This window comes from Hyperoodon ampullatus (genome assembly GCF_949752795.1).
Source record: "Hyperoodon ampullatus genome assembly, chromosome: 11".
In the NCBI taxonomy this organism is placed as follows: domain Eukaryota; kingdom Metazoa; phylum Chordata; class Mammalia; order Artiodactyla; family Ziphiidae; genus Hyperoodon; species Hyperoodon ampullatus.
Window position 1 is genome coordinate 44,883,424 of NC_136924.1, and position 27,518 is coordinate 44,910,941.

The following is a 27,518-nucleotide window of genomic DNA, read 5'->3' on the forward strand; positions in this document are numbered from 1 at the left end:
GCCAGGTCTCCAGGGGTTCTCCAAGACCTGAGGACCAGCACCCACACTGACCAGGCCTCTGCAAGCCCAGCTCCCAGATGATCCCCACCCCCATCCCCAGGGCCTAGGGCAAAGGCATAGAAGGTCCCCATCCTGGTGATACCCTGCTTTCCCAGCCTGAGCTGCAGAGAGCGGCAGGGGCTGGTAGCTCAGTGTGGGTCCCGAGGCTGAAGCAGCCCTCTTTCCCCTTAACCAGGAGGGAAAGGAAAGCTGTCTCCCTGACCCTGGGAAGGGCAGGCCTTTGCTCCCAGAGACCTCAACACCCCCGACCCGTGTCCTCCCCGACCACTGAGTGAAGGGGCAGGTCTGGGTCTGGGCCAGATCCCCCGCCCAATGAACCTCTGAGGGCAGCGGGTTGACTGCTGGTGGACACCACGCCCTGTCCACCTCAGATCCCACTGGCCCTCAGGGAGCAGGGAGGGTGAAGGTGGCTGCTCTGACCAGGGACCAGGGGGATATGGCCACCCTCTCCAGGCAGTGGGGGCAGCGTGGGAGCAGAATCTAGAGCTGGAAACACAAGCCGAGTGAGAGGGGAACTTTATTGCGAAACCCTGGGGCAGGCACTTAGCATTCAGACCTCCCTGGTCCTGCGAGGTGAGAGGTCACCACCTGACAGACGCCCCTTGATGGAGGACCCACACCTCCCACACGCCTGGAGCAGGGCCCTGTCCCAGAGGTCGCTAGGTCAGCTCCACTCTGGAAGGCGGGAAGAGGACAAGGGCTGAGCCACAGACTTGAGCACCCCCGCGCCTGGGTGCAGGGCCAGAGGGTGGGCAGAGGTAGAGTGGGCAGAGATTTCTTCATCAGCTCTGGGCCAAGGTCCAGGATCCGGGTCCACATTGGCATGTGTGTCCTCAAGGCTGGAGGCCCCTGTGCCTGCCAGCCCCCCAGCTGGCACGGTGCCCTCATGCCTCAGAACCCTGCTGCAGCCCTCAAACCCAAGGAGCAGGGGGCTTTTGCTCACATAGCTGCCCATGGCCACCTGAGCCCCTTGCATGCTGCCCAGCAGGGTCTCAGCAATGCCCCCTCCCCACCCACACCAGGAACTGAGGGGAGGGGAGGCAACAGTAGAGCCACCCCAACTTGGGCCTCCTGCTGGTCACGGCCACTGGCCCTCAGGTGCCCTCAGGTTCACATGCGTCTGCATCTGCTTTGACATGTGAATTCCAGGAGCACATATGTGCCACCCAGCATAGGTGAACACGTGGCTCCAGGCAGCTGTCCCCACTCTGCCACCCCCATGGAAGATCCTTTGAGTCTCAGCACTTTCCAGGGTAGCCCCCCACTTCCAGGCTGAGCAGCTCTGACCATCGAGGCCCCTTCCTTTGTCTCCAGGAGGCTCCGGCCCCAAGGCACTGCCCCCCACAGACAGCCCTCTGCAACCCAGGAGATCGGGAAACAGACACACTCCCCAGGGGGGAGCTCTTATGGCACCCAGGTCCCCCATAGCGAGGTCCCAAAGGAGACCCAGGTTGCTGGGAGGGGGTAGGAGGACCAAGGAAGTCCAGCATGCTCTATCCAGACTCCTACACCCGTGGCTCACACACGTGCAGGCTTCCCACAAGGAGTGGCGTGTAGACAAGCGTCCCAGGCCAGGGGTGGGCGCTGCTGGCCGCAGTGGTGTTGGGAGGTGCCCCTCGTGGGAGTCTGGCAGGCTGAGGCAGGAGGGCAGGCGGGCTCAGGCCCCTCCTCGGGTCCGAGTGCGGCTGGCGAGCCGCGTTCCCCTCACTGCTTCATGTCCAGGCTGCCAGGCGGCTGCGGTGGCTCTGGGGGCTTGAAGCTGAGGACCTCCTGGTAGGTGAGCTCTGCGAGGGGAGGAGGAAGGGTGAGCTCAGGCCATCAGCAGCCCAGGCCCACCACCCTCTGAGAGCGGCCTCGGCCCATGGGCTCCTTCCTGGGCCTGCCCCGTGCTGCCCCCAAGCCTCTGCTGGACACACCCAACCCCAGCTCTACCTGCCCCCCCCTAGAGTGGGGCTGGGGGCCCGTGTTGTTGCCTTGCTCAGACCACTCTCAAGAGGAACTGGAGCACTTCCTGCAGAAAACAGGCAGCGCTCAGCCTCTGGGGGACGCAGCCCTCAGGCCCACCCTTCCACTCCTCCACCGTGCGCTCCTTGGCCTCAACGCTTTCGTCGTAGGGCTCAGCCTCGGGTTCATCCTCGGGGTCGTGGTACTGGCTGAAGTAGGCATGGGCCAGGGCCTCGGCTGCACTGACCCTCTGGTCACTGTCCAGCACCAGCATCCTTCCCAGGAGGTCCACAGCTGCAGAGGGGCGGGGTGCAGGGGTGGTCAGCTCCACAGCCAGGGCTAGACATGGAGCCCAGCCCTGACCTAGGGCCCATCCTCACCCAGGGGGTTGGCTCCATGGAAGATGCTCCTGAGGTCCTTCTGGGGCATGTGGGGCAGGGACTGGATGTAGGTCCGGGCCTAGGAGCAGAGGGGAAGGGCCTGAGGGAGCTGTTCAACGCCTGCCTCCCGTGGCCCTAAGCCAGGCAGAGGCTTGCCAGGAGAAGCCCCCAGACTCAGTCACTCCAGCAGGCCTGGGCAAGGGCATGTGCGGACCAGAGACCTCCCCGCTTTGGATCTGGTGGCTCCAGCACCTTGCCTGGCCCTACATGCCTGCAGGTCCCAGGCCTGGTGCCACTCCACTGTCCACGGCCAGGACACTGCAGGTGCCAAGGTTTTACCCTCACTGTCCCTCACGCCTGGAATGTCTCCCCAGTTCACCTGTTTCCCCCTGAAGGGGTCAGCGCCTGCCTTGGGGTCTATTCCACTGTGACCCATGCTCCCCCTGTGGTGCCCCATCTATTCCCACAGCACCCCTTCCTCCAGAGTGCGGGCGGGGGAGTGGTTGGTCAGCAGAGGGGGCGATCAATGACTCACATGTTCTGACGATATCTTTGCCAGAACCTCAGGGCTGGGTGTGCCCACCACCTCCATGATGCGCTTCAGCTGGTCGATGTCTGCCTGGCTCAGGAAATGCCCAACGGCCAAGCATGGACTCTCCCCGGGACCCCAAACCCCAGACCTTGGGTCACTGCCCAGAACCTGCTCTCCTGCCGCTGGGGACAGGAGTGAGCCCAAGGTGACACGGTGTGGGGCAGAGGGGGCAAGACTGGCCAGAAAGGGCCAGAGCCCACCCCCCTCGACCCCCACCCCGCAGCAGGAGACCCTGGCTCACCCCTAACCTGCGCCAAGGATACAGTCATTTCCTGGGAAAAGGGCCTTTCCCTGGAGCAGCTCGGCCATGATGCAGCCCACAGACCAGATGTCCACTGTGGGAGGAGGCGTCTCCATCAGTCTGCCCACTCCAAGGCCCTCCTCAGAGAGCTGGGGGCTGGCTGCACTGCGCCAGCCCAGCGGCCCCGCACTCATGCTCAGGCCCAAAGCCAGCAGCCCCTCCTCTCTAGACACAACCCTGGGCGGGGGGAAGCGTCAGCCCAGGACCCACCGTGCTCTGCCTTTCTGAAGGTCGGTTTGTGAACGCAGGTCCCACACCTGGCCTGTCCCCCAAGGTCCTTGGCCTCTGGGTCCCAGCCTCACCCCCCTCCCCAGGCCCACCGGCCCCACGGGGCTGCCCCACACGGGCTGACATCACCTGTCTGGTTGTAGTGCATCCAGTTCAGCATGATCTCAGGGGCCCGGTACCAGCGCGTGGCCACGTAGCCAGTCATCTCCTCGTCCGCCTGGCGCGCGAGCCCAAAGTCCAGGATCTGGAGGCACCCCCAGGCTTGTCAGCGCCTCCGCGTCTCCGCCTCCCCGCCGGCCGACCCGCCAGCCCCGCCCCCAGCGGCTCACCCGCAGCTCGCAGTCCTCGTTCACAGCCAAGTTGCTGGGCTTCAGGTCCTGCGGGGCGGGCGCCGCGGCGTGAGCGCAGGCAAAGCCGCCGCCGCCGCAGGAGCCCCACGCGCCCCCCTCGCGCGCGGCACCTACCCGGTGGATGATCCCCGCCGAGTGGATGTACTGCGAGGGGGAGACGGCGGGGGCGTCAGGCTCTGCCCCCTGCGCCCCCGCCCGCCCCCCGCTTCCGCGCCCACCTTCAGCCCGCGCAGCAGCTGGTACACGAGGAACTGCACGTGCTCGTCGCTCAGCGCCTGGCACTTGACGATGTTGTTCAGGTCGGCGCCCATGAGCGTGGTCACCAGGTACCTGGGTAGCGGCAGGGATCAGCACGGAGTCCCCACCCCGACCCCGCGCCCTCCCCGCCACGGCCGCTCACACTTCGCTGAAGTCCTCGAGGGAGGTGGCCGGCGTGAACACGTCCAGCAGCCCAATGACCTGGGTGCAGAGGGGAGTCAGGGCTCGGCGGCCCGCGGGCGCCCCACCCCCGGCCCGGCCGCCCCCAGCTCACGTTCTCGTGCTTCAGGTGCTTGAGCAGCCGCAGCTCGCGGTACGTCCTCCGCGCGTGGATGAGCGACTGGAAGGGGCGCGACAGCTTCTTCACCGCCACCCTCTGGCGCAGCCGCGTGTCGTAGGCCGAGCTGCAAGGCGGCCTGTGAGGCCCAGCCTCCTTCGCGCCGTCCCCACAGGCCAGAAGGCCTTCGGCACCAGGAGGCGGTCTGAACACTCCCTCCAAGCCTCTCCCCTCCCTCCTGGAGTCCTGCACCTTCCTCCAGAGTCAGTTCACCCTCCACCCCGCCCCCTGACCCCCAGCCTTCCCAGCCCACCTGGGAGCCCAGGGCAGGACCTGGATTTCTCCTGTCTCCTGGCCCCAGTGACTCTTGCCCCCAGCTCAGGGTGGAAATAACAGGCCAGGGAAACAGCCAGCGGCGGACAGCAGGCAGTCCTCCAGCTGCCCCATAGGCCAGGGGGTCTGGGAGGCCCCCTGAGAGGGTTCCAGAGTCACCTCCAGAGCCCCCAAATATTCAAAATATGGAGGAAAACCTGACCAAAGGGGTTTATTGCATCATTATTTTTCACAATGAGAAACTGGACAGCAGGAAATACCCAGCAGAGGGTGGTGCCTGCACCCACAGAACATTTCTCCTCGTGCAACCCCACTCGCCTGAGGTCCAGACCTGCAAGCCCCCCACCCAGCTACTCTTCACAGGAGATGCCACACTCACGGGCATCATCCTCAAACACAAGTGGCCTGGTCGTCCAGTGGCCCCACTGCCCCTCGGGAAGGGATGCCTTCGCCCAGTGTTCCTTCTGGCTGCTGCTCCCCCTTTCCCTCCCACTTCATCTCCCGTCTCCAGGATCCAGCCTCCCTCCAGAGTGAGTGGAGCCTCAGTCCACCTCCCATGCCCACGCGGCCCAGGGAGCAGCTCCCGCAGGACCTGGGGTGCTCATGGGCCCAGGCAGTGGTGGAGGAAAGCCCCTCCCCCATCCAAGTCACTGCTGGGGTGGGAAGTAGGGGAGTGGCTCTTCACGGGGTGCGTGCACGCGCGTTTGTGTGTGTGTGTGTGTGTGTGTGTGTGTGTGTGTGTGTGTGTGTGAGCGCGCGCGTGCAGATCCTTTTGTGTCTGCAGTCAACAAAGGACTGTGGGAATTGGCACCGGGTCATCAGCTTCCTCAGACATCAGAGGAGGGAGGGGGCCCATCACCGGCATGGGGGCCCTGCAGAGCTAAGTGGTGGAGAGAGACCTCCCCTGGGGAGCCTGACTGTCCCTACGAGTTCTCAGAAAGCACTTCCAGCAAGGGCTCTGTCAGATCCCCCAGGGACCACTCACACATTGGCCCACACCCTCTTCCTGCCCTTGTGGTCTTAGAGATGAAGATAGAGGCCTGTGGCTGGAATGGCTGGAATGGCCTAAGGTTCCTGATGGCTGGCCAGTGGCAGAGTGAGATCTGAGGCCCAGGGGACCCCAAACCCCTGCTCAGTGCTGGGCCTTGGAGGGGGGTCTGAGAAGTCCCACTCCTAACCTTCTGCAGGATCCTGGAGCAACACCCTGCCCCCAGGGGCCCTGCCTCCCCACACCCATGACCCCCGCAGTCACCTGGCACTTCACAGGTTCTGGGTTCTGGGGGGGCACCTCTCAACATCCACACCCACAATCAGGCTCACTGTCAACACTGCAACTGCAACCTGGACTGTCCGCAAGCCCCTTGCCACCCAAAGCCCCCTCCAGCCTCCACTCCACCAGGTCCAGAGGCCTCCCCCGGCCCCACCCTCCCTCCTGTCTGGGCTTCAGGGCCTAACTGCAGGCTGCGGTGTGAGCTCTCTTGGTTGGGGCAAAAATGGGGTGGGGTGCAGACGCCCCCTAGGGGGGGATGGTAGGCGTCTCTGATCAGGCCTAAGCGCCATTCGGAGTCTGACATCCCTTGGAAAATGGGGCAGTGGACTGGACCCACAGGGGAGCTTGAGGTCGTTCTTAGGTGAGGGGTCTTGCCCCCCACCCCCCAATCTGGGCTCTTCCTTTTCAAACAGAACTACCCACCCTGGGGCGGGGGTATCTGCCAGAGCCCAGGGCTGCCTGGCCCTTGACCGGGGGCACCCCAGATGCATGCTCAGACATCAGGGGGCCCGGGAGACCTGCCCGCCCTTTCGCCAGCTGTGACGCCGCAGGATTCGGGCCTGGAGGGGGACGCTCCGGGTTGGAGGGGCGGGAGGACGACCCCTCTCCCGCCGGGGAGAGGCTCGGGTAGGAAAGTTTCCCTCACGCCCCCACCCCCCATTCATTCCTCGGATCTGCGTAAGGAACGGGGGCGGAGGCAGGGCGAGCCCCTCCCCACGCCGGGAACCCCGCACGGGCGGGGAGGGGGCGCGCGCTCAGTCCCCCCGCCCTTGCCCCGTCCCGCCCCTACCAGACGGAGCCGTAGGCGCCCGAGCCCACCGGGCGCAGCCCTTGCAGCCGCTGCGGCACCTCCCACACCGTCTTGTTCAGCTCCTGCCGGTAGAAGCCGGCGCGCGGGCCCGACATGTCCAGAGCGGCCGCAGCTCGGCCCGCGCCCCGCCCCGCGCCCCCCGCCCCGCGGAGCCCGAGCCGGAGGCCGGAGGCGGAGCGGAGCGGGGCGGGGCCGGGGAGGGGGTTCCCGCAGACGAACGCGCGGCTTCCTGCCCCTCCGAGGCGGCTGCCGAGCGGAAACCGGCCTTCCCGTGGTGGGTTGGGGAGGTCGGGGGAGGGGGATGCCGTGGAACGACTTACCGCCCACCTCCCGGGGTCCACGCACTTCCCCCATATCCGCCGCGTGGGTCCTCGGCGCGGCACCGCCCGGACCAGGCCGCCTCCACCTCTCAGGACTCCGCTCCCCACACCCTCCCCTGCCGGCACAGACGCCGGCACCTCCCTGCTGTCCACCTCCCATCCCCGCACCCCGCCATCCGCCTAGTCCGGGTCCTGCGTTTAACGCCCCTTCAACCTGCTCTGGTCTGTGCATCCCTTCTCTCCTCTCACCTGCTCCAGGCCCTGCACCTCTTCCCCCAGCGTGCTCCCACAGCAATGAAGATAGAATCCTCTAAATCAAAGAAGCCAGGGACAAACCATGGAAGGTATTTTTTATCAGAATAGAGAATACCCCCTAATAAAAGCTAGGCATTTGGTCGGATAGGGCCCGTCCGCCGTGGGCAGATGGAAGTGCCTTGGATCCTGGGTCAGCCTGGCTTCCCTCCCCCGTGGAGGCCATCCGGCCTTGCCGGTGGTGCTTCGCTTCCAGGTAACCCTTCCACGGTCTGGTGTGGCGTCCTGCACGGGCTGGCTCCAGGGCTGGGCCCAGCTGCCCCTTGGGAGAAGCGTGACTGCCAGGCCCGGCCCGGAGACCAGCCCTCAGGACCAGGGACAGCGGCGGCACCAGGGGCCTTCGGGGTGTTGGGCCCGTAAGAAGCTCTCCCCAAATGGGTCCTCTTTGGGGCCTGGTACCTTTCCTCCTAATGAAACAGCTCCCTCAGCTGTCAACTCTTCGAGGAAGCCCACCCTGACTTTCCTAGGTGCTACAGGGCTCCCCTAGTTGGAAACCACAGTTCCCCGAGATCGGGTGAACTCTGCCCAACACTGCACGTTTCCTCTCTCCACCTGGAAGGTGCAGTTCGCACAGGCGGCTGTAACTGTGAAGGGGAATATTCCCTATTTCAGCATCTGTCTAGAGCTCTAGGCCAGAACGATTACTTCTACTTCCCACTTAAAGTGACAGTGGTTCGGAGAGAACATTGCCTGGGATATAAATAGCCTCCTGACCCTCCACCCTGCAAAGCAGTGGGTAGAGGCTGGGCTGCCCCCTCCCAGGAGAGTGGGAAATCAGGTTGAGGTCCCAACCTTCCACTTTTTTGAAACAAACTAAAACCTGAGTTTTTATGTGAAATCTCCTGATATTCAAATATTGATAACCAAATTAAAATAAAACATGTCAACACAGTACCAAGCAAACGGACACTTCTGCCTGGCAAATCCGGACCCTGGGGGGAGCCCAAAAGTGAGAAAGGAAGCAGGGTCCCAGTCCCAGCTGCTCCGGCCTCAGTTCCCTCTCTGGGAGCCAGCAGAGGTCGGTGGGGATGGGGTGAGGATGCCGGTGTCCCCTCCCCCAGCCGCCCCACCCGGGGCCTCCTCGGGGCCTCACGCTGGGGGCACTTTCCCGGCCTGCCGGGCAAAGCAGCCGAGGTTTTGTGCGGAGTTAATGGAGCTTCAGCTAAAGCAAGGGAAGAGGAGGCGGGAGGGAGCAGCGGGCCGTGGGAACCGGCGGCGCGCCACAGGGAGGGGCGGCCTTTGTCCTCTCTCCTCCACGGGGGCAGCCGTGTCTGTCGACCCGGAATCCCAGCTGCGAGTGGTCAGCGCTGACCAGAGGGGAGCGGCCTCACTGCCCTGCTCAGCGGTCACACCGCGCTGAGACCCTCCCTCAGCGTTCAGCAAACCTGCCCTGGGCACAGAGGCGCCCGCAGTGTGCCCCGCTGCCCAGGCAGATCAGTCTCAGCCAAGTTGCCCTCTGGAGGGGAGGGGGCTGTGATACTGCAGGGGAATGACCAGGGAGGATTCTCCGTGGTGGTGGGGTGGCAGGCAGAGCAAGTCAGAGCCCCCAGAGGTGACAGCAGTGATGCTGGGCCAGCTTCCAGACAGTCCTGTCTCTCAGGACTTAGCCTGACTTGAGGACCAGAATGGAGAGTGGTGGCCATGGGTGCAGGGCCGTGGCAGGCTGGGCAGGGAGCACCGACAGGATTTCAGATTTTTATTCGCACTGTGCTGTGTGTTTTCACAGTGTTATCCTGGCTGGCAGGTCAAGGACTGAGCCTGGAGGGAGGGTGCTGTGGATGGAGAGCAGCCAGGAGTGGCAGGCCCTGCCAGTGGGTGTGCGGATGGGGCGGCACAGAATAGCCTCCTATGAGCCCTGGGTCCCCGGCACCACCGCCCCGGCCTCCTTCCACTCTCTACTGGGATTCACAGCTACCCCTAAGTACCGAGATGCCCCCACCCTCCGTGTCCACTGTCCCCTCTCCACAGGTCCAGGCCATCCCCTCTTCAGCCCCACACTGGTCTCCTGGCTGCACTTCTCCCTGAGGTCAGAACGAACTTCCTAAAATGCTATCTGGCCCTGTCACAGGGGCCCCATGATTTAGGTGAGGTCTCATGCTCTTAACAAGCAAGCAGGGTGTGGTCCCGGGCTGTTTTCTGCAATTTGGAAGGAAAGGTCATCGAGGTCGCTGGTCACCTCCATTCCTGCATCTCCCCACTCCCACTGCATTGGGAGGAAAGTGGAAGTGGAAAGTGACACAAGGCTGGGTCACCCCTTCGTCTGCCAGCCTCCTGACCACTCCAGCTAGCCTGCCCACCCCCGTGCACCCAACATCCATGCCCAGTTTCTTCACTGGCCCCATGAAAGGATGGCCCCTGGATCCCTTCACACTCCTGTCCTCCGAGGGGGAAGGGAACCCCACCTGTTGGACTTGCAGCAAAAGGCGGACTCACTAACTCCTCCATTTCATGCCTGGCTGAGGAGGAAGTGGCCCACAGAGGTCCAGTCTAGAAGCCAAGCCTCCAGGTTCCTGCTCCCCCCGCCCCCGCTCCCCCCAGGGTGAACACTCCCAGACTGTGCCGCCCCTGCTCTGGTGTAGCAGTACCTTGCTCAGATCTCCTGCCCATCTGGGTCTCTGGTCCTGACCATAGTACAGTCATTTCAGGGGTCCCTGGGGTGGGGGATGTCAGTTGTTTGCCTAGTACCCCTTCCATGTGAGAGATATCCACTCTTGTTCCATGTGGCTCAAAATTGGCTGTCCCTGTACAGAAGTGGCTTATGATCGAGGCCTAGCCCATTGAGACTTCTCAGCCACAATGGTGTGCCCCAAGTGGAGGAGACACAGGCTGGGGTGGCCTGCCACCAGCATCCCAGGTGTCTGAGAATAAAGTAGCACATGTTGGTAAGAAGTTCAGATAGATGGAACCCAAAGCCATGGGAGCACCTGGATCCAGCCATATCTGAAGCTGAACCCCTTCACTTGCCTTTATGGAGCCACTAAATCCCTTTTCTGCTAGGGTTGGTATTCTCGGAACACAAGGGCTCCCTCAAGGAAGGCCCTTTCTGCACCCTTTACTGCTGTGTCCCTAGTGCCCAGGACCACGCGTGTTGAATGAACGAGTGAGGGGCCCAACACGCTGGTGCTGCGTGTGTGCGTGCACGCGCATGCCCGTGTGGTCACGGTACGTGTTCTTGACTGGCCACAGAGGAGCGCATCTCATGGCTCCTGCTCTGTGCGCAACACAGGGGTTGGGAGCAATGTGCCTTCCCCCATCGCCTGCCTCGGGGACAAGCCCCTCCTTCCTACACCAACAAAGGTGCCTCTTGCTCTCAGGTGCCTGGCACCCCAGGAGGAGCTGACCCTAATGGCCCCACAGCCTCGAGCAGGGGGATACAGGGCCTCCCTCCAGGAACCACCGTGTCCAGTGGGGTCTGCACCCAGTAGGGGCTTACTAAACGTGTGCTGGGTGGACCACACCTGTGAAGCACCGCACCTCAGGAAGAAAACAGGTCCCTGAGAGCTCGCACCACGCCCACCCCGGCCACCAGATGGCGCCCAAGCTGGCCCAATCCTGCACTGTGCGGGGCGGGGCCGCCGCACTGTGCCCTTGGAACCTCCACCTGCTTCAGGATCACTTTCAGTGCTGGGGTGCACCAGGACGTGCCTCTGGGAGAGGTTCGCACCCAACCGCTCACCTCCCACCCCTGACCACCATCCTGTCCTGCTGGGGCAGCAGGAAGGCGTAGACTCAGCCGAGCTGATGGCCGTGCACGGGCTGCCTCAGCACACCCAGCAGGCCTGGCCCAGGGGAGCCAGGGACTGTGGGATGGGTGTGCGAGGCCACACAGGCCCACCTTCAGGTGAGCTTCTGGGGCCAGGAGCTCACAGGAAGGGAGGCCGTGGGCAGGACGGGCCCGGTACCCAAACGGGGCAGGTGTGTAGGGATGGTGGGTCGGCAGCCCCGGGAAGAACCCAGCCAACCAGCAGAGTGAAAAAGACAGCTGTATTTGATTGACAATTAACAAGATTTACAAAAAGGGCTGCGGGTGTCCTGGCGGAGCTGCTCCCGGCCCCCCGGACCTGCGCAGGGCCTCCAGGTCAGCCTGTCTGACAGGCCGGGACCCCGACCCCCAGTCTGCTGGGTCCCTTCTGGCCGCCTGGGCCTCGACGTCTGACGTCCAGCTTGACCTTTGAGGTGGGGCCTGCAGCAAGGAGTCCCCCGGGAGTGCCAGTGCCCCGCAGGGCAGGCCAGCGAGGTCAGGAAGGCATCGTACCACTTTTCTGCCCCAGTCCAGGCAGGGCAGACGGACAGAGTCTGGGCACTAGGTCCTGGGGGCCGCGGGCACTCAGACCTCACCCCAAAAGGCCCAACCCAGGTATCTGAGGCGGCTGCTGGTGCCTGGGGAGGGGGGCTGAGGCCCGACTGCCCCCAGCAACCCAGCGTGGCGCTGGGGGCATAAGGCACGTTTTCAAATCGCTCAGAAGGCTTGAAGGAGACACCCCCGATGCTGGTTCTGCAGGAGGGAACTGGTGCTGGTGGGCGCCCGGCACTATTGCTCAGGAGAAGGGTGCTATGAGGCTACAAATGCTGAGGTGGGGGGCCCCCTGCCACGCACACACTCGGAAGCCCGGGGGCTCTTCCTCTGCCAGAGAGAGAAGGGCTGAGTCTTGCCCGCTTGGCCTTGCTCCCCCGGGGCCGCCCAGCACCCGGCAGTGGGTGTCACACACCTGTGTCCCGAGACCATGACGGTGGAGGTCGGAGTCAGAGGTCCGTGACCTTGTTCTCAAGTGCAGCCGCGATCTGCTGCAGGCGGAAGGCCAGCTGCATCTTCTGGGCGGCGGGATCCTCCTCCAGGGCGTTGATGATCTGAGGACGGGTCACGTCAGAGCACAGGCCAGGGTTAGGGTTAGGGTTAGGGTTAGGGTGCACACGGCCGTCCCAGAAGGACCGGACCCCTACCTCGTCGTAGTACTTCTGCGTATACTGGTAGAGCTGGTGCAGGGCCACGAGGGTGTTCAGGGAGTCCGTGTGCGCCTGGGAGGGTGGCGGAAGGGCTGCGTGACCCAGGGGCAGGAGGCTGTCTCCCAGTGGGGCAGGCAGACGCGAAGGGTTCCCCCGGCAGTCACGACATGCACAGCCACGGCACACCGCGGACAGAGAGCCTCCCACCCATGCAGACCCACGGCAGGCGGGGCTGGCTCAGAGCTGCTCGCGAGCCCCGCCGCCCCCCATGCCCTCTCGTCTGCGCCTTTCTCCCCCGTGGGCACAACTTCGCCCGCCCCCCGTGCAATCTCCTGGCCCGCGCAGCAGGGCCTTCCGGGGTGGGGTGGGGTGGAGGGCTAATCCAGGGGGGGCTCAGCTTGTGGGTCCCCTGGACCGCCCTTACCCGGGAAATCTCTGCCAGGTGTGTGTTCATGTCCTGGTCGCTGACCTGCACCATCTGTCTGATCCCCTTGTAGTAGCTGTGGGGGGAGGGGGAGTTACACAGGGTGGGCCGCGGGGGGCGGGTACCGGAACGGGGTGGGGGGGGGTGGTGGTGGCTCCCGGACGCTGGACCCGAAGCTACCCACAGGGCCCACCTCCTGATCACAGGCCCACACCGCCCGGGGGCCCCGCTGGGTGGGGGCTGAGGGTGGGCAGCCAGGCTCTGGCCTTGTGGGGTGGGGGGGCACTCACTCCTCCACCATCTTCTTATAGGTGGAGATCTCCTTGGCGTAGAGTAGCTTGTTGCTGGGAGAGTCCTGTGGGGGTCGGAGCCAAGTGACACACAAGCCAGGACACCTGCACGCGCTCAGGATACCCAGAGAAAGAGGGGTGTGCGGGGAATGGGGTCCAACGGCGGTAGCTGCCCTGCCCAGCCACAGACCTGACAGTGTTTTCGTCATTTTGTGATTAATAGTAAAACTCACTTTTTCTCTCTCACGGAAGTGGAAGCTCGGGGTCCCAGGCTGCCACAGGTCCACTGCCCAGGGGGCCTCCCTCCACCCCAGGTACCCTGCACCTGTCTTTCTACTGAGCTCCAGCCCCCGCTGTGCAAATCCACGCCACAAACCGACCTCCTCACCTGCATTGCAGCCCCCCTCCCCTGACGCTTCGCACTGCCAGGAAGCGGGCTGGGCTCTGCCCGCAGCTGCACTTACGCGGCTCAGCTTGTGCTCTGTGCGTGTGCAGGCGTCCATGAAGGTCTGTGCGATGACCGACAGGGAGGCGTCCACCACCTCGTGGACGTGCACGTCGAAGATGAAATGGGGGTTCTTGAGGATGTTCACCCAGAACCGGAGAGGTAAACTGAGGCGGGACGACAGGGTGTGAGGGGCCGCCGAGGCCTGGAGCAGGGCGGGCGGGGCGGGTGGCGGCATGGAGCCCACACCTGTTGGTCTTCCAGATGTGGATGGTGTCCTCGTCCTTGATGTCGTGCTTTTCTGCCTGCTCATCCAGGAAGTCGAAGAAGTACTTCACTGCGGGTGGCACCGCGTGGCCGGGCGCCAGCACACTCTGGAAGAAGTTGTCCACGAACTGCTGCAGCGTGCCCTGCGGGGCGGGAGCGGGGCTCAGCGCGTCCCACCGGCGCTGTCCCAGGTCTGCCTCCCACACACCCTCCGTGGCCCACCTTGACTGAGAGCAGGCGGGTCAGGTAGATCTCGGTGATGGCCTTGGTGCGCTCCTTTTCCTTCACGCTGCCACGCTTGGACTTGCCTTCGTCCACCTCGTCCGTGGGCCGCACCAGGTGCCACACCCGGTTCTCCTCCTCCAGGAGGGCGTGGCCTGTGGGGGAGGGGGGTGCTGAAGGACGAGGACCGGAGCCCGGGGCCTGGGTCCCACGCCGGGCTCACAGCTCCCCCGAGACAGCGGCATGAGGCGGACACTGGCTCGTGATGACCTCCAGAGGCCAGAAGGGCCTGGACGAGAGGAAGGGACTCACGCTCCCCAGGAAGGTCTTGCTGGCTGTCCTCAGGCTGCTGGGAGACCCCCACCTTCGACAGGATGAGAGTGGCTCCATCCCGGACCTGGGGAACAGAGTCATGAGGGCGGGCCTCCTGCCCCACTCTCGGCAGGGGGTTGGGCCCGCCCAGCCGCCACACTCACGTTGTAGTGCATCAGCGTGTTGACACGCTTCCACCGGCCCTCCCGCTGAGAGGTCAGGTCCAGGTCTGACAGGATCTGGGCTGTGGACCCAGGACGCCACTCTGTGGGAGGACACAGCCCAGCTCCTGGAACCCAGCCCTCCCCGTCCGGTCTTCCTCTCGCTCTCCCCCACCCGACCCGGCCGACCGGGCTTCCACGGGCACAGAGCCAGGCACGCGAGGGTGGCGCTCACCGAGGACCACACTGTCAGCCTTGGGCCAGCGGGAGCAAGGCTGCGTGCGATACACCTGGTCAATGATCTTCTCCTTGACCTGGGAGATGGTGTCACAGTTGAGGACCTTGACAGGGATGGCGTCGACCCCTTCGTCCTGGACGATCACGCTCACCATCTGCCGAGGACACAGAAGGAAGGGCCAGTTGGGGAGGGGCCCTCACCCTCACTCGCCCCAAACCGGGAGCAGTCCTGGGCCTCCCCCCAGTGGCGACATCCTTAGGTGGAGGAGTGGTGGGGGGGGTCCTGAGCCCCTTCAGCACCCAGGCCTCACCCTTTCCTGCACGCCACGGCTCAGCAGGACAGAGAGCAGAGGACCGCTCACTTCTAGGTATCACGCGACACACAGGCATCATGGGGGCACACACCATGTACCACCTCCACACGCGCACGAGTTTACCACCACTTACTTGGTGTGCCCAGGCCCCTCAAACGCCTGCAGCAGGCCCGGGCACCCAGGAGGCAGCTGGCTTGGGGCCATGACACTTAGAGCCTCTCTCCAGTGACCCACGAGCCTGCTGAGGACCCATGACCCAGGCCCCTCCCTGAACACGGGGGTGCCCAGCACGGGGAATGGGTTCTAATGCAAGTCCACGAAGGAAGTGAGTGGCATCAGCTTCTGGTCCTGAGGCTGGCCTGGAACCCGGCCCCTGAGATCTGCCAGCAGCCCACCCAGCCCCAGGGGCTCACCAGGGGTGCATACTCCACGTCGTCCCCTAGCAGCCCTGTGTCATTGAGGGTGTATTTGGCTTTCTTCTGCACAGCATCCACCGGCCCCTTCTCCACCTGATGTTTGATGGCCTTGAAGAGCTTGTACAGCGGCTCCCCTGCGCTGTCCTAGAGCAACACAGGGCAGCTGAGCCATGGGTGGGACTGACCGTGCCAGGGTGGGTGGGAAGCAAACCCATCCAGGTGGAGCTGGGCTGCAGGGAGGTGGACACTTGGGGGGTACAGCACCACCTCGTCCCTCCCCACACCCTGGCAGGGCTGTGTGGAACCCACCTTGAGATACTGGTACAGGCAGATGGACATCCAATTAGACAGCATCCTCTCCACCACTGTCTCAGACCTGGAGATGCAGAAACGCCTTGTGTTGAGGGACCCTTTAGTGCCCCTAGGATCAGCTGGCTCTTCCAAGTACCCAGACCACCCTCAGAGCAGCCCAGCCTCCGTCCAGGCCAGTCTCCGTCAGGCTGTACATTTATAGCCTGCAGTGACCAATCTCCCGGCCCCCTCAGGGTGGGCCTTTCATCTTCCACCCCATCCTACGAAGAGCTGATGACAAAGGGGAGCAGATAAGTGACCAGCAGAGACCACCTGCTAGCAGCGACAACCCCCGCCATCCCTCCGCCCTACTCACTGGCACTGGCTGTACTTGCTGGCAAACCAGGTGCCTGGACAAGCCTGTGCTGCCCCACTGCCACCCCCAACACCCCCTACCGCGGCCTCTGCCCTTCCCCACACACCTGCGCAGCATCAGCTTGGGGTTCTTGGCCACCACATACTGCTCCATGAGCTCCAGGAAGAGCGTGCGCATGATGTCCGTGTAGTACTCCAGCTTCCCGTGCAGCGCCACCGTCAGCAGCGACGCAAAGTAGACCTTGGCGCGAGCCGAGAACTCCCGCTGGTTCTCCAAGGTGTGGATGAACTGTGGGGGAGGCCGGTCAGAACCCCGCCCCGCCCCACCCCGCCCCACCCCCTCGCTCCAGAAGCCCCGCCCCTCACGGCCCCACCCCACGCCCCAGAGGCCCCGCCCCGCTCACGTTGATGAGGAAGCACTTGCTGTTGAGTAGGTTGGAGAACTGGTAGAGCGCCTGCTCCACCAAGGGCCGCCGCGACTCAGGGATGTCCAGCTTGCCCGTGATCATCACGTCCTTGTCGCCATCCTTGGAGGGCAGGAAGAAGACGCGGTCGGTGTAGGTCTTGTAGTCCAGCACGGGGATGCCTGCCTCGTGCACGTCGTTGGTCTGGTCCTCCATCTCAATCATCAGGTCTGCAGGGAGATCGGGGTGAGGCATCCGCCCGCCGGCAGCCCGCCCTCCTCCGTCCATCCGTCCGTCCGTCCGTCCGTCCGTCCGTCCCTCCCAATGCAGCCTCTTCCGAGCCCTCCTCCCCCAGGACCTGCAGGGCGGCCCCTACCTGTGAACTCCTTCTTGCAGCGGTCACGCACGCTCTCCTCCAAGCCCTCCAGCTGGGACTTGATCTTCTCGTACTCGCGCTCTGCCTGTTGGCTCTTCCTCCTGGGGGCACAGGGAAGCTCCTGGGACCTGGCCTGGATTGTGCTAGCTGGTGGGTGTGGCCAAGGGGCTGAGGATGCCGGGGGAGGGGCTCACCAGTAGCAGTAGACAGACACGGCGATGACGGCCACCATGGGCACGATGACCAGGGGCAGGATGAGGCTGAGCGGCACGTCACTCACGCGTGTGTCATACTCCACGCGGCCCAGCACCCACTCCCGGGAGCCAAACTTCACCTGCGTGGAGAGGCAGACTCAGCAAGGACAGGTGTGTGGCCGAGACCACGAGAGCCTGGTGCCCTGTCCCCTCCCTGCCCCCACCCTACACGCACAATGAACTCAGGCAGGTTGTGGGTCGTGTCCCGCTTCTGCCGCCGCTTGGGAGGGGGCTGCACCTCCGGGGGCTCACAGTACAGATCGGTCTCCGTCAGTGTCTTCATGATGCATCGCTCGGCACCCACGAAGGCCTCGGCCTCGTGAATCGTCATCGCCTTGTTCAGATTGGTGCCCTGGGGGGCGGGGGATGGGGTCACAGCGCCCAGGAGGGCTTCAGGGATGCCCCGACCAGCTCAGCCCAGACCTTGGGCCGCTCCCCTACATGCACCCGCTCAGGACCTGACCCCCGGGGCTGCACTGGTCCTCACCCGCGCGTGAATGAGCTTGTTGACCTGCTTCTTGACGCCCCCTGTGAAGTTCTCGAAGGTGGGGTCGGCGACATACTCAAAGGCACCAGCCTCAGTCCTGAGCAGGGCTTGGTGCCCATCCATCTGAATGAGCGCTGTGAGGTTGTAGGCCTCGGGCTCCTCGGGGACGGCCGGGGACAAGAACACAACCTTGGAGTCACTGCAGAACACGTACTCCCTGCCCACGACCTAAGAGCCGAGGCAGGACCGTTAGGCCACTTGGCACAGGCTGCATCCTGCCCTGGCGTGTCCCCAGCAGCGGGCACTGACTGACCGTCACGGGCTGCAGGGGTCCGGCCTCCCGCCGCCGCCTCCAGGACTGCAGGGGCTCGGCTATGACCACCATGGCGAATTTCTGGATCAGGCTGAAGCCCTGTCCTGTGACGTTGATGCTCCGGCCACCACTGGGGGGCAGGGAGGGGATGGTGCCTGAGTGGGCACACCTGGGCAAGGGAGGTGCCCAGCCAGCTCCAGAGCAGGTGCCCTGCAAGGCTGTGTCCCGGACCCCACCCTGCTTTTGGATACTCTTGCTGGTATGTGCAAGCACAGGCCTGCTGCAATGGCAGGGGCGGGGGGTGGGGTGGGGTGTGTGTGCTCAGAGCACGTGACTGAGCACCGCCACCCTGGACTGTCAGAAGCAGGGCTGGGCTGGGTGGCAGGGGGAGGTGGAGGCGGGATGTCGGGCCTGCCCGACCTGGGGGTACAGTGGGGATTTTTGGAGGCCTCCTCCTGTCACCCAGACCAGCTCTGCCATATCCTCACAAGCCCAGTGAGAAGACGGCACCTGGGAAATAGCTAGATGGGGTGGGTGTGGCCAGCAGTGTGGGAGTGGGGGGGCACCTGCCACGGGGGGAGGAAGAGGTCACACCTGACAAAGCTTCGCAGCGGCTCGAAGGCCCGCAGGACTGGGTTCTCACGGTAGGTGAAGGTGACGCCAGGGCTGGGCACTTCGGAGCCCCCATAGTAAATCTTTAGGGACAGCTCTCCCGGCACCGCCTGGGGGCCCGTGACACACTGAAGCTGTGCCCCAAACTGCGTCCTGGGGGTGGGGATTGCCAGTCAATGTCAACCCCACCCTGGGACCACCCGCAGCCCCAGGCCAGTGGGTCAATGGGTCTGGTTGGTTCCACTGCCCCCTCCAGGAGAGACACAGGGTCACGGCCAGAGGGCCCTCACCCTGTCCCCAGGACCAGGGCAGACCAGGATTTGGCGGCCTGTGGGTGACACCCACACTTTACAAGGGATGTCATTGAGGGTCACCCGCATGTCTTCCTCAGAGCCTGTGTCCAGGTGGGTGCCATTGATGGTCAACGTGGTGCCGCCCGCCTGTGGCCCCTGCTTTGGCTCCACGCTGAGGGGCTGGGGCTGCTAGAAGAGGAGCAGGGGCATTTGACTCAGGGCTGGGGCGGCAGGGAGGCGGCCCTCCCTCCCGGGCCTCGACTGGGCCATGACCATTGTCAGAAAGAGGCAGGGGCACAGCCTCGCCTCACCCCGAGTCAGCACATGGCCCCCCAGATCCCACCCACATCTGTCCTGACCTGCAAAAGCCACCTGCCAGGTGCTTACCTGATAGGTGAATTGGACATGGGGAGGAGAATGGCCGAGCTTCCCGCTGATGTCCACCTCGACGCCCCCTGTGAAGGGCGCCTCTGCAGCCTCGATGGTGCACACGATCCTGCGTGGGTGGCAGGCAGGTGGGCACACTCTGTGGGTGTGCAAGCCCTGGGCACCCACGCATACCTGGACCGTGTCCCTCCTCTCCATCCCCCCAGTCCCCCAGCCCCCCAGGGTAGGGCCTGGCCCAGCTCTGAGGGCCCATGTTGCCCACTCACCGGGTGGACACGGAGTACCGTTCTGGCTCAAAGGCACAGTTCCGGCCAGCCACGGTGACCCTCTTCACGTCGTCTGCTCTGACCCCCAAATTTGACCCAAGGATGGTGATGCGAATGCCTCCGCCGAGCGGACCAGTCTCAGGCTGGATCTGAAATTGGCAGAGCCCGGCTGACCTGGTGGCTTGGGCAGGCCAGGCTGCGCAGCTGGTCCCGGGCCGGGCTGAAGTCCCTCCTGTCAGGGAGGTGGGGGGTAAGGGGGCTTACCCTGGTGATGACAGGCGGTGGGCACTCTGAGGTGGCGTTACCACACAGGGCCGCATACACACACCTGCTCTGCCCGCTGCACCACACGCACTTGTAGGCAGGGTCAGCGGCCAGGCACAGGCTGCAGTCGCTGCGGCCGAAGGAGCAGTTGTAGAGGGTCACTGCGGAGGGAGAAGCTGGCCGTCGGCAGGGCCGCCCTGCTCCCCTTGCCCGCCCACCAGCCCAGCTGCCCACCCCACCCACCTTGGAGCCGGCTGTCAATATTCTTGCCGTAGGACTTGACATACAGATGCAGGGGCAGCGTCTCGTTGGCATCGTGGGAGAGCTGGGGGCACACAGGGACACGCTGCACCCCCGACTCCCACCCGAGCCCCTGAGGGTGACCGCCGTGTGTCCCCTCACAGCCGACGGGCAGCAAGGGGAGGCCTCCAGGTGGCTAGAAGCTGGAGGCTCAGAGACAGAGGATGACTTGGATTCCAGGGAGACAGGAGACCCAGGGATGCTCTGAGGCCACACCTGCCTGCCGGCCCTGCTTCCCCAGCAGGGCAGGTGGGGAGCCTGCCCCCGCCCCACTGCTCAAGCCCCAGAGGTAACCGGGCTGCCCCCGCAGGGCCAGCCCTTGGGGTCCACCAGCCTGGCCCGCCCACCCCGGGAGGCGTACCTTTGGGGTCCGAAAGGAGAAGGTTCCTTGCTCCTGTGTGCTGACTGGCTCCTCAAACTTGAGCAGGTCACTGCCCACGTGCAGGGAAGAGCCCTGCCAGACAGGCCAGTCAGGATACCCAAGGCGGGTCAGTCCGTCCCACATGCCCGCCCTGGGCCCCGGCACCTGCCGTGCCCGGCACAGCTCCTGGGCCAGCTTGGGCACTCCCATCCCAACTGACACCCGGCCACTCACAGACAGGCCCCGCCACGGTCAACACCCGGACTCACCGCCCTGCTCCCTCCTGAGTGGCACTCGGCTGCCCAGCCCCTGCACACCCTAAACCCTCGAGGCCCGTCCAGATGTCCCCACGTCCACCCTAACCCCTCTGCCTCCTTCATGTGCTGGGCCCTGAGCCACAGAAGGCTGGATGGGCCCCGGCGCTTAGCTTCTGGTCTGCAGGAGGATGGCTCTGAACAAGCCTACGCCTCTCCACCAGCCATCATGGCCCCTGCTGGGACCCCCAGGCCTGACCTCGCCGGTTAGCCAGGGCCCCACAAGCCCCCCGCACCTTCACCGTGTCCAGGTTCTTGCCCTGGAAGGTCACAGCCGTCTCGTGATTCATGGGGATGACCAGCGGGCTGGGGTCCAGGAACTGGGGACAGTCGTCCTCCTGGGGAGGGCAGGGCTGGTCAGGCGCTGCCTGGCCTCAGCCAAGCAGCCTGGCTCCCACGTGCCCTCACGGCCCCTTACCATGTGGGCACGGACGATGCCGTCCTCAGGGTTGGGCGAGGCCTCCCGACACTCGTGGTAGCGCAGGTCCCACTGGCAGGTCCAGCGGTTGCTGGCGCAGGAGATGCACCTGCAGGAGAGGGTGGTGAGGGGTGTGGGGTCTGCGGCGGGGGCTGTGAGGGGCAGGCAGGGACACCACTCACGGCAGGTTCTCCTCCAGGCTCATGGCCACTCGGCAGTCGTAGAACGGGTACATGTGGGAGGTCAGGAAGACATCGCCACGTTTGAACAGGAGCTGGATGGTCACAGCCACGTGATCTGTGGACGGCAAATGGGGACAGCATCAGGCGGGGCCGCAGGACGCAGGGGAAGGCGGGCTCGGGTTGGGGGGGAACAGGAAGCTGGAACTGGGCGCCCCCACCGGCCCCAACTCCTCTTCCCATCAGAGCTCCCCACAGGCGACCCAGCAGAGAACGGGAGGCCGCGTGTGGAGACCCTGGTCTGAGTGGGGCCCCGCAGGGCTCAGCAGGACCCGCCGCCGCTATCAGATCTCGGTTCGCTCCCCAGGGCTCTGCGCTGCTGGGCCCTCACTCTGTCCCTGCAGGCACCGAGGGCCGTGGTTCCTGGGCATCTGGGGCAGAGCGCCTGCCAGGTCCCAGCCATGTCACCGCGTGGCCCCCACCTTCACCAGTGAGCCGTCCTCTGCTGGCCCCGAATGCTCAGGGGACAGGCTCCGGCGGGGCCTCACCCTGGCCAGGCGGCGTGCTGGGGATGCTGCTTGGGGAGTTGCAGACCACGGCGCCCCCTTGCATGCTCGCCACATGTGGCGGTGATTCACCAAAGAGGCACAGCAGCTTGTCCTCCTTGCTCAGGGCCGGGAGGGGACTGACAGTCAGGTGCACCTGCGGAAGGGCCACTCAGCTCACAGCAGGACTCCTCTGCCCAGCCTCAGGGTGCAGGCAACCTCCCGCCCCCGCCCTGAGCCCTGGTCCTCTGGCCGTTCTCCGGCCTCCCTCCTGTATGTGTACACCCGCCCTCTGGAGAACCCTCTAGAACCTGGCTCCATTTCATCTGAATGGGCCCCTCTATGGTCACCTAAGCCGCTCCTGGGACAGGGCCTGGGTCTGCCCTGGATTCTCAGGAGCCCCTCGGGTCAAAGGGGCCAGGGGACCCAACAAAGGATGGGGTCCCTGTCCCCAGGCTCAGCACCGCCGTCCAGGCCAGGAGCAAGATATTACGCGGGCCTCCTGCCGTCCCCACAGGCCCAGGCCAGCAGTGCCCCTGCCTCCACCCTCACCACACACCTCTCCCTGGGCCCGGCGGCTCATGTTCTGCGGCTGGGCCTCGGTGACAGCCACGCAGGACTCACTGCGGCTCCACAGCCAGTGGCCACTCTCTTCGGCCCGCGGGCACTCGGCCCTCCTGGTGCATCTGCGGGGGCAGGGGGCACCTGTCAGCCCTCAGGGTGGGGCGGCACCCCCAGACCCAGGCTGGGGCCGAGCCCCCCAGACTCCCAGGTGCTCACCGTCCCTCGACGACGCACCAGCCGCAGTAGGGGTCCTGTGAGCCGCGGCACTGGGCGCAGGTGGAGAAGCTCTCACACTCCTGCACAGGGAGCCGGAACACCTGGGGGCACCGGGGCGGTGAGCAGGACCGCGGCCACCACAGGGGTCAGGCCAGCAGCCACAAAGGCCCTCGCTCAGTTGCCAGACTGTCCTGGGATCACCAGTTTGATCCCACCTTTACCCCTAAGCCTTAGAAGCCTCAACACGACTCGAGGATGGGCAGTGAGGGCTCCAGGCAGCAGCTGCTGGACAGGCTATGTGGGACCCGGCCGGGAGGCTGGACCTGACCCAGGATCGGGTGGCGCAGGATCCCAGGGCCCAGGTCCCCCACCGTCTGAGCTCACAGAAGCTGCCTGGGGCCCCGCGCCTCCCTGTTTGCACTTGGGGAAGGCCCACTTAGAGCACTGACCCTCTGGTCAGGAGGGGCCCAAGGCCGGGCCAGAGACACAGAACAGAGAGAAACGGTTTCAAAGACGGGAACGGTGCTCGAGAGACACTGTCAGGACCCAAGGAGATGAGAGGTGGCCCCCCTCCCAGCATGCTCTGCATGTCTCTAGGGGCTGGACCACCAAGGCCCCTCCTCCCAGGCTCCACAGGCCAACCTTGTCCTGGGTCATGGCATACAGACTGGCCAGGTCTGCGGCCAGCACCAGGTCCCTCTTGATTCTCTTGTTGATCTCCACAAGGACAGAACCATACTCTGCGGAGCTGCCATCTGGAGCGAGGTACACCTGTGGGCATGAGGGCAGGTGCATGGTGAGGGCAGGGGGCCTCGTGCACTGAGGACCCCTCCGGAAACCACCCTGCCCCAGCCCTGGGCCTCACCTTGAGGACCCGGCCGTCCGAGGTGCCCAGGAAGGCAATGGTGTGGCCATTCTCGGTCGTCACTGTCACGGCTGTCAGGTTCAGGCCTCCACGGTGCAGCACAGCTATGGCCGAGAGTCCGTCTCGGCTGCCCAGCGGGTAGGGCAGGTGCTCCGAGCCACACGGGAAACTCTCGCTGGCACCCTATGGACCACGGCATCAACGGTGGGTGCAGACCCCCGCCCGAGGCCTCTCCCCACCACGGCTCCCAGCACTCGTGGCCCTACACACATCCCCCAGGACTGGCCCAGGCAGGCAGGGCCCCTACCCATGTGCACACTGCTCCCAAACCCAACGCCCAGCGTGGCTGACACCTGGGAGAAGCGGCAGCCACATCTCACGCTCACCTGTCTGCAGGGACACCACACACACACACACACACACACACACACACACACACACACACCCCCTTCACAAGCAGGTGGGATGTGGACACGGCAAGCAGTGCCACGTGCAGACCCACAAGCGCGTGGTCTAAGCCCGTGCTGAGGCCACGTACCGACCCGTGGCCACCACATTGGATCTCGCCGTGGAAGGGCTTGTAGAAGGTGTCCCGGCCCGCCTCCCGGGTGCCCGTGTAGCAGGCGTCGCGGCTGGCCTCCATCTTGCTGTGGACCTCGTCCAGCGGGAAGAGGCAGAGGCCCGCCCGTGGCCCCCCGCCGCCCCGGCCATCTGTGCTGAAGACAGTGTAGAGCACCCCAGTGGCGCCTGGCCGGGCCACGGAGGCCGCCAGGCAGGTGCCGAAGGCGGGGACCCGGGTGTCGCCGGGGCCCAGGCAGCGCAGGTCCACCTCCAGGTAGGAGTAGTAGAACGGGTCGTACTTGCACATACGCGCCAGCAGCGTGCGGTTCCGGGCCGGGTGCTTGTCCTGCTGGTTGAAGACGAAGAAGACGTAGGGGCCGTCCTCGAAGGCAGCCACGAACTGCTGTGTGTTTGTGGACAGGTAGCCGGCCTTGTAGGTGGCATGGTCCGTGTAGGCCTCGAAGGCCTCCCTGCCCTCGGTCCGGTCCAGCAGGCGCGTGCTCACGATGATGCCGTTGTCGTGGGGCCCATTGCCCTTGCCCACGAAGAGCACGTGCTCGCCACCTGGGCCCGTGGTGCTCACCAGCCCCACGGTGGCCACGCTCTCATCGTTGCTGGCCACGAAGGACTTCTCGCCACTGCCGTCCTCGTAGAAGAGGAGCGTGGAGATGTTGCTCAGGGAACGCAGGGCGCAAATGCCCTTGAAGAGGCTGCCGCACTCGATGAGGCGGTTCCGGGGGGCGTCGAGCAGCAGGAGCTGGTTGACATTGTCAGTCTGCACGGCCTCGTGGCACTGGCTCGCCTCAATGGGCGGCGTGCACTTCTTGTTGTCCAGGGCCGGGCCCGTGGCCGCCCGCTGCTCCAGCTGCAGGTCGGCACTTAGCTGGTAGAGCGCGTTCACCGCCCCCACGTACACCACGCCCGACACCTCGTCCACCACCAGGTGGTTCAGCTCCGTTTCGCTGCGGAAGAAGTCCAGCTTGCGGGACCGCAGGCTCGCACTTGTGCCCGCCAGGCCCAGGAGGGTCAGGGTCCAGAGCTGCAGCGCCATTGCCCCCGGCACCCTGTGGAAAGAGAGGAGGGTCAGGGGAGCCCCAGCCTAGAGGACCCACCCCACCCACAGGAGGCCCCCGGTGCCTGACCCTGCCCAGCCCACCCGAGCCCCCCGAGCCCTTCCCTGCCTTCCCACCCATCTGGCCAGACACACCCACTCTCGTCTCTAAGGAGATCATCTCCCGGCCCTCCTCAAGAAGGAGTACCTGTAACCTAACCGCTGACGGGCCAGGCCACCAGCACTGCAGCTCCAGGCCTGGGTGCGGCCTCCCCCAGAGGACTGCGCCCTGGCCTCTGCCCCCAGGTTCCCAAAGCACCTTCAGGCCCACCTCCAAGGCTAAACAGCACCTCCTCCAGAAAGTCTCCCAGACACTCACGCATGTGCCCACCCTCACACCCCATGACCCCAAGAGCTCCAGGTGGTCTGGGAGGCACCGCCCCCAGACCACACTCTCCAGAGCACAGACCCAAGCTGACCGACAGGCCCTGAACATGCAAACAGGTGGGCCACACACCTGTTCTATGCCTGACTCTCGGCACACACGGTGTAATCTGACGGGGAGCAGCAGAGCCACTGGTGGGCCTGCCTCCCCACCCCCTCCCCAAGTCTTCCGGACCCTCCCTCCAACCCCCCTTCCCCTGATGAACCAGCAGGAGGGCCCCAGCAATCCACCCGCCCTGCCTGTGCCCCACCCAGGGCAGACCCTCAGACACAGGCACGCCGGAGGCAGGTCCTGGGAGGGGGTTCTGGGGTGAACCAGGTCTCTGAGGGGGGACCCCGGAGGCCACGGGGTGTGCTGCGTGCAGGGCCGGGGCAGGCCACGTCAGGGTGCAGGTGTCCATCCGAGCACACACACGTCCCTGCGTATGTGCGCACGCCCGTGCGTGTCTCTGGATGTATGGGGGCGAGCTGCTAAGGCCAAGGGTGGGCTCAGGGTCCCCAGCATGGAGGCCCCTCCCACCTTGGGGTGGTCCAGCACGAACGCCGCCCTTGGGATCCTGATCAGAATCCCCTGAAGTGGTCTTGGCCGCCACCCCCACCAGCCACCCTCTCACAATCTGTGCGTGAGCCCTTACTCCTGGACCCACCGGAACCGTCCCTGAGGGGGCCTGTGCCCGGCAGGACATTTAGGGCAGCTGTCCATGCCACGTAGCCGAGTGGAGACTGACCCCAACGGCAGAGGGTCATGAGGAGCTCAGGCACAGATTGTGAGAGGGTGGCCGGTGGGGGTGGCCTCCCAGACTCCCCCCACGGCCGCTGCACCTCTACAGAGGAGCATGACACGCCCCCCACGGCCCCCTCAAACACCACCGCCCTGGAAATGCTCTCATCCCCTCAAGAAACAATTACTTTTCTCCTCCCCTTTGACAGCCTGCCCTGCATCCTCCTCCTCCAGGAAGGCAGAACGCTGTCTGCTCCACTCCTTGGCCAGGGGAGACGTTTCTTTGGGGGGCACTGGCTTTGGGCAAAGCTGTGCTGACTGGAATAGGATGGACCCTGTGATTCTCACATCAAGCCAGTTTCCTTCTTTGCCTGAGCCACTAGGAAGCCCCTCGGCCAGGCTGTGGCTGTTCTCTATCCCCCACCGCGTCCCTCTGTTCTGAGTCTCCACGACATTCCTCAAGCCCCTCGAGGAAGCGTAACCAAGAAGCAACCAAGTGACAAAGCCCTCTGCACCCCCGAACCACCACAGGGCACTGAAAGGGGCAAGTCTCAGGACTGGGGAAGGTGCCCCTCAGCTGTGCACTGAAGCCCCTTGCTCTGGAGTGCTCAGTTCCTGCCGGGCCCCTGGGGACCCCACAGGCCTCCTCACAAGCCGCTGGGAGAGGAGCCACCCGCAGGCTGGCTTGACAGTGTCCAGGAGACAGCAGGGACCTGGGAAGGAGGTGAAAATGGCCTAAGAGAAGGCGGTGGGATGAGGAGACAGGGTGACCCCAGGCCGCACCGAGACGAGGTGACCAGGTTGGGGAGGAGATGGTGCCTTTGGCCAAAGACAGGAAGAGTTCACAGGGCCGCACGCAGGCCGTGCAGATCCTGGGCGGAGGCGGGCCTCTGCCACCGCAGACTCCGCTCGGCTCCGCGGGCAACCGAGGCCGTCTAGGGGAGAGGAGGGCGCAGTTCAGAAAATCCCCAGGCTGGAGCTGGGACGCCCGCGACGCCAGGACTGCACAGAACCGGGCGCGCCAGGAGAACCCCCGGGCGCTCAGGCACCCTCTGGTACCTTAGCTCAGGGCTCGGGGAGCGGGGGCGGGGAAGGGCAAGGCTGCAGGGCCCCGCCCCCCGCCGCCCCTCCCCCGCCTCCCCAGCTTCCCGGCCGCCCCGCCCCCGCGCTCGCTGGCTCTCCCGCCGCG

The 27,518-nt window shown here is 64.9% G+C and overlaps 2 protein-coding genes across 3 annotated transcripts; both read right to left on the reverse strand.

Moving 5' to 3' along the window:
* Positions 1-565: 565 nt before the first annotated feature.
* MAPK11 (mitogen-activated protein kinase 11) lies at positions 566-6,899 on the reverse strand (the record flags this gene model as incomplete). Of its 2 annotated transcripts, XM_079715905.1 has the most annotated exons (12): positions 566-1,844; positions 2,125-2,298; positions 2,385-2,463; positions 2,920-2,999; positions 3,240-3,311; positions 3,635-3,749; positions 3,835-3,882; positions 3,970-3,999; positions 4,074-4,185; positions 4,256-4,314; positions 4,388-4,517; positions 6,784-6,899. In XM_079715905.1, 12 exons carry the CDS (start codon positions 6,897-6,899, stop codon positions 1,765-1,767), a joined length of 1,095 nt encoding a protein of 364 aa, XP_079572031.1. The 2 variants fall into 2 exon arrangements, with proteins under 2 accessions (XP_079572031.1, XP_079572030.1); XM_079715904.1 differs by lacking the exon at positions 566-1,844 and having other exon boundaries at positions 2,039-2,298.
* A 4,507-nt stretch (positions 6,900-11,406) lies between these two features.
* PLXNB2 (plexin B2) lies at positions 11,407-25,164 on the reverse strand (the record flags this gene model as incomplete). The annotated part of the gene is made up of 36 exons (XM_079714568.1): positions 11,407-12,060; positions 12,146-12,284; positions 12,378-12,452; positions 12,805-12,880; positions 13,095-13,159; positions 13,559-13,706; positions 13,789-13,949; positions 14,029-14,183; positions 14,341-14,425; positions 14,505-14,605; positions 14,737-14,893; positions 15,466-15,612; positions 15,778-15,844; positions 16,242-16,423; positions 16,539-16,768; positions 16,915-17,015; positions 17,109-17,248; positions 17,344-17,520; positions 17,656-17,883; positions 17,969-18,098; positions 18,563-18,733; positions 18,926-19,062; positions 19,261-19,369; positions 19,527-19,675; positions 19,791-19,951; positions 20,034-20,115; positions 20,452-20,544; positions 21,002-21,103; positions 21,184-21,292; positions 21,366-21,480; positions 21,911-22,064; positions 22,467-22,593; positions 22,688-22,788; positions 23,330-23,458; positions 23,553-23,735; positions 24,091-25,164. The coding sequence occupies 35 exons, from the start codon at positions 25,162-25,164 to the stop codon at positions 12,180-12,182; spliced, it is 5,526 nt and encodes a 1,841-aa protein (XP_079570694.1). The 3' UTR covers positions 11,407-12,060; positions 12,146-12,179.
* Between the last annotated feature and the right edge of the window lie 2,354 nt (positions 25,165-27,518).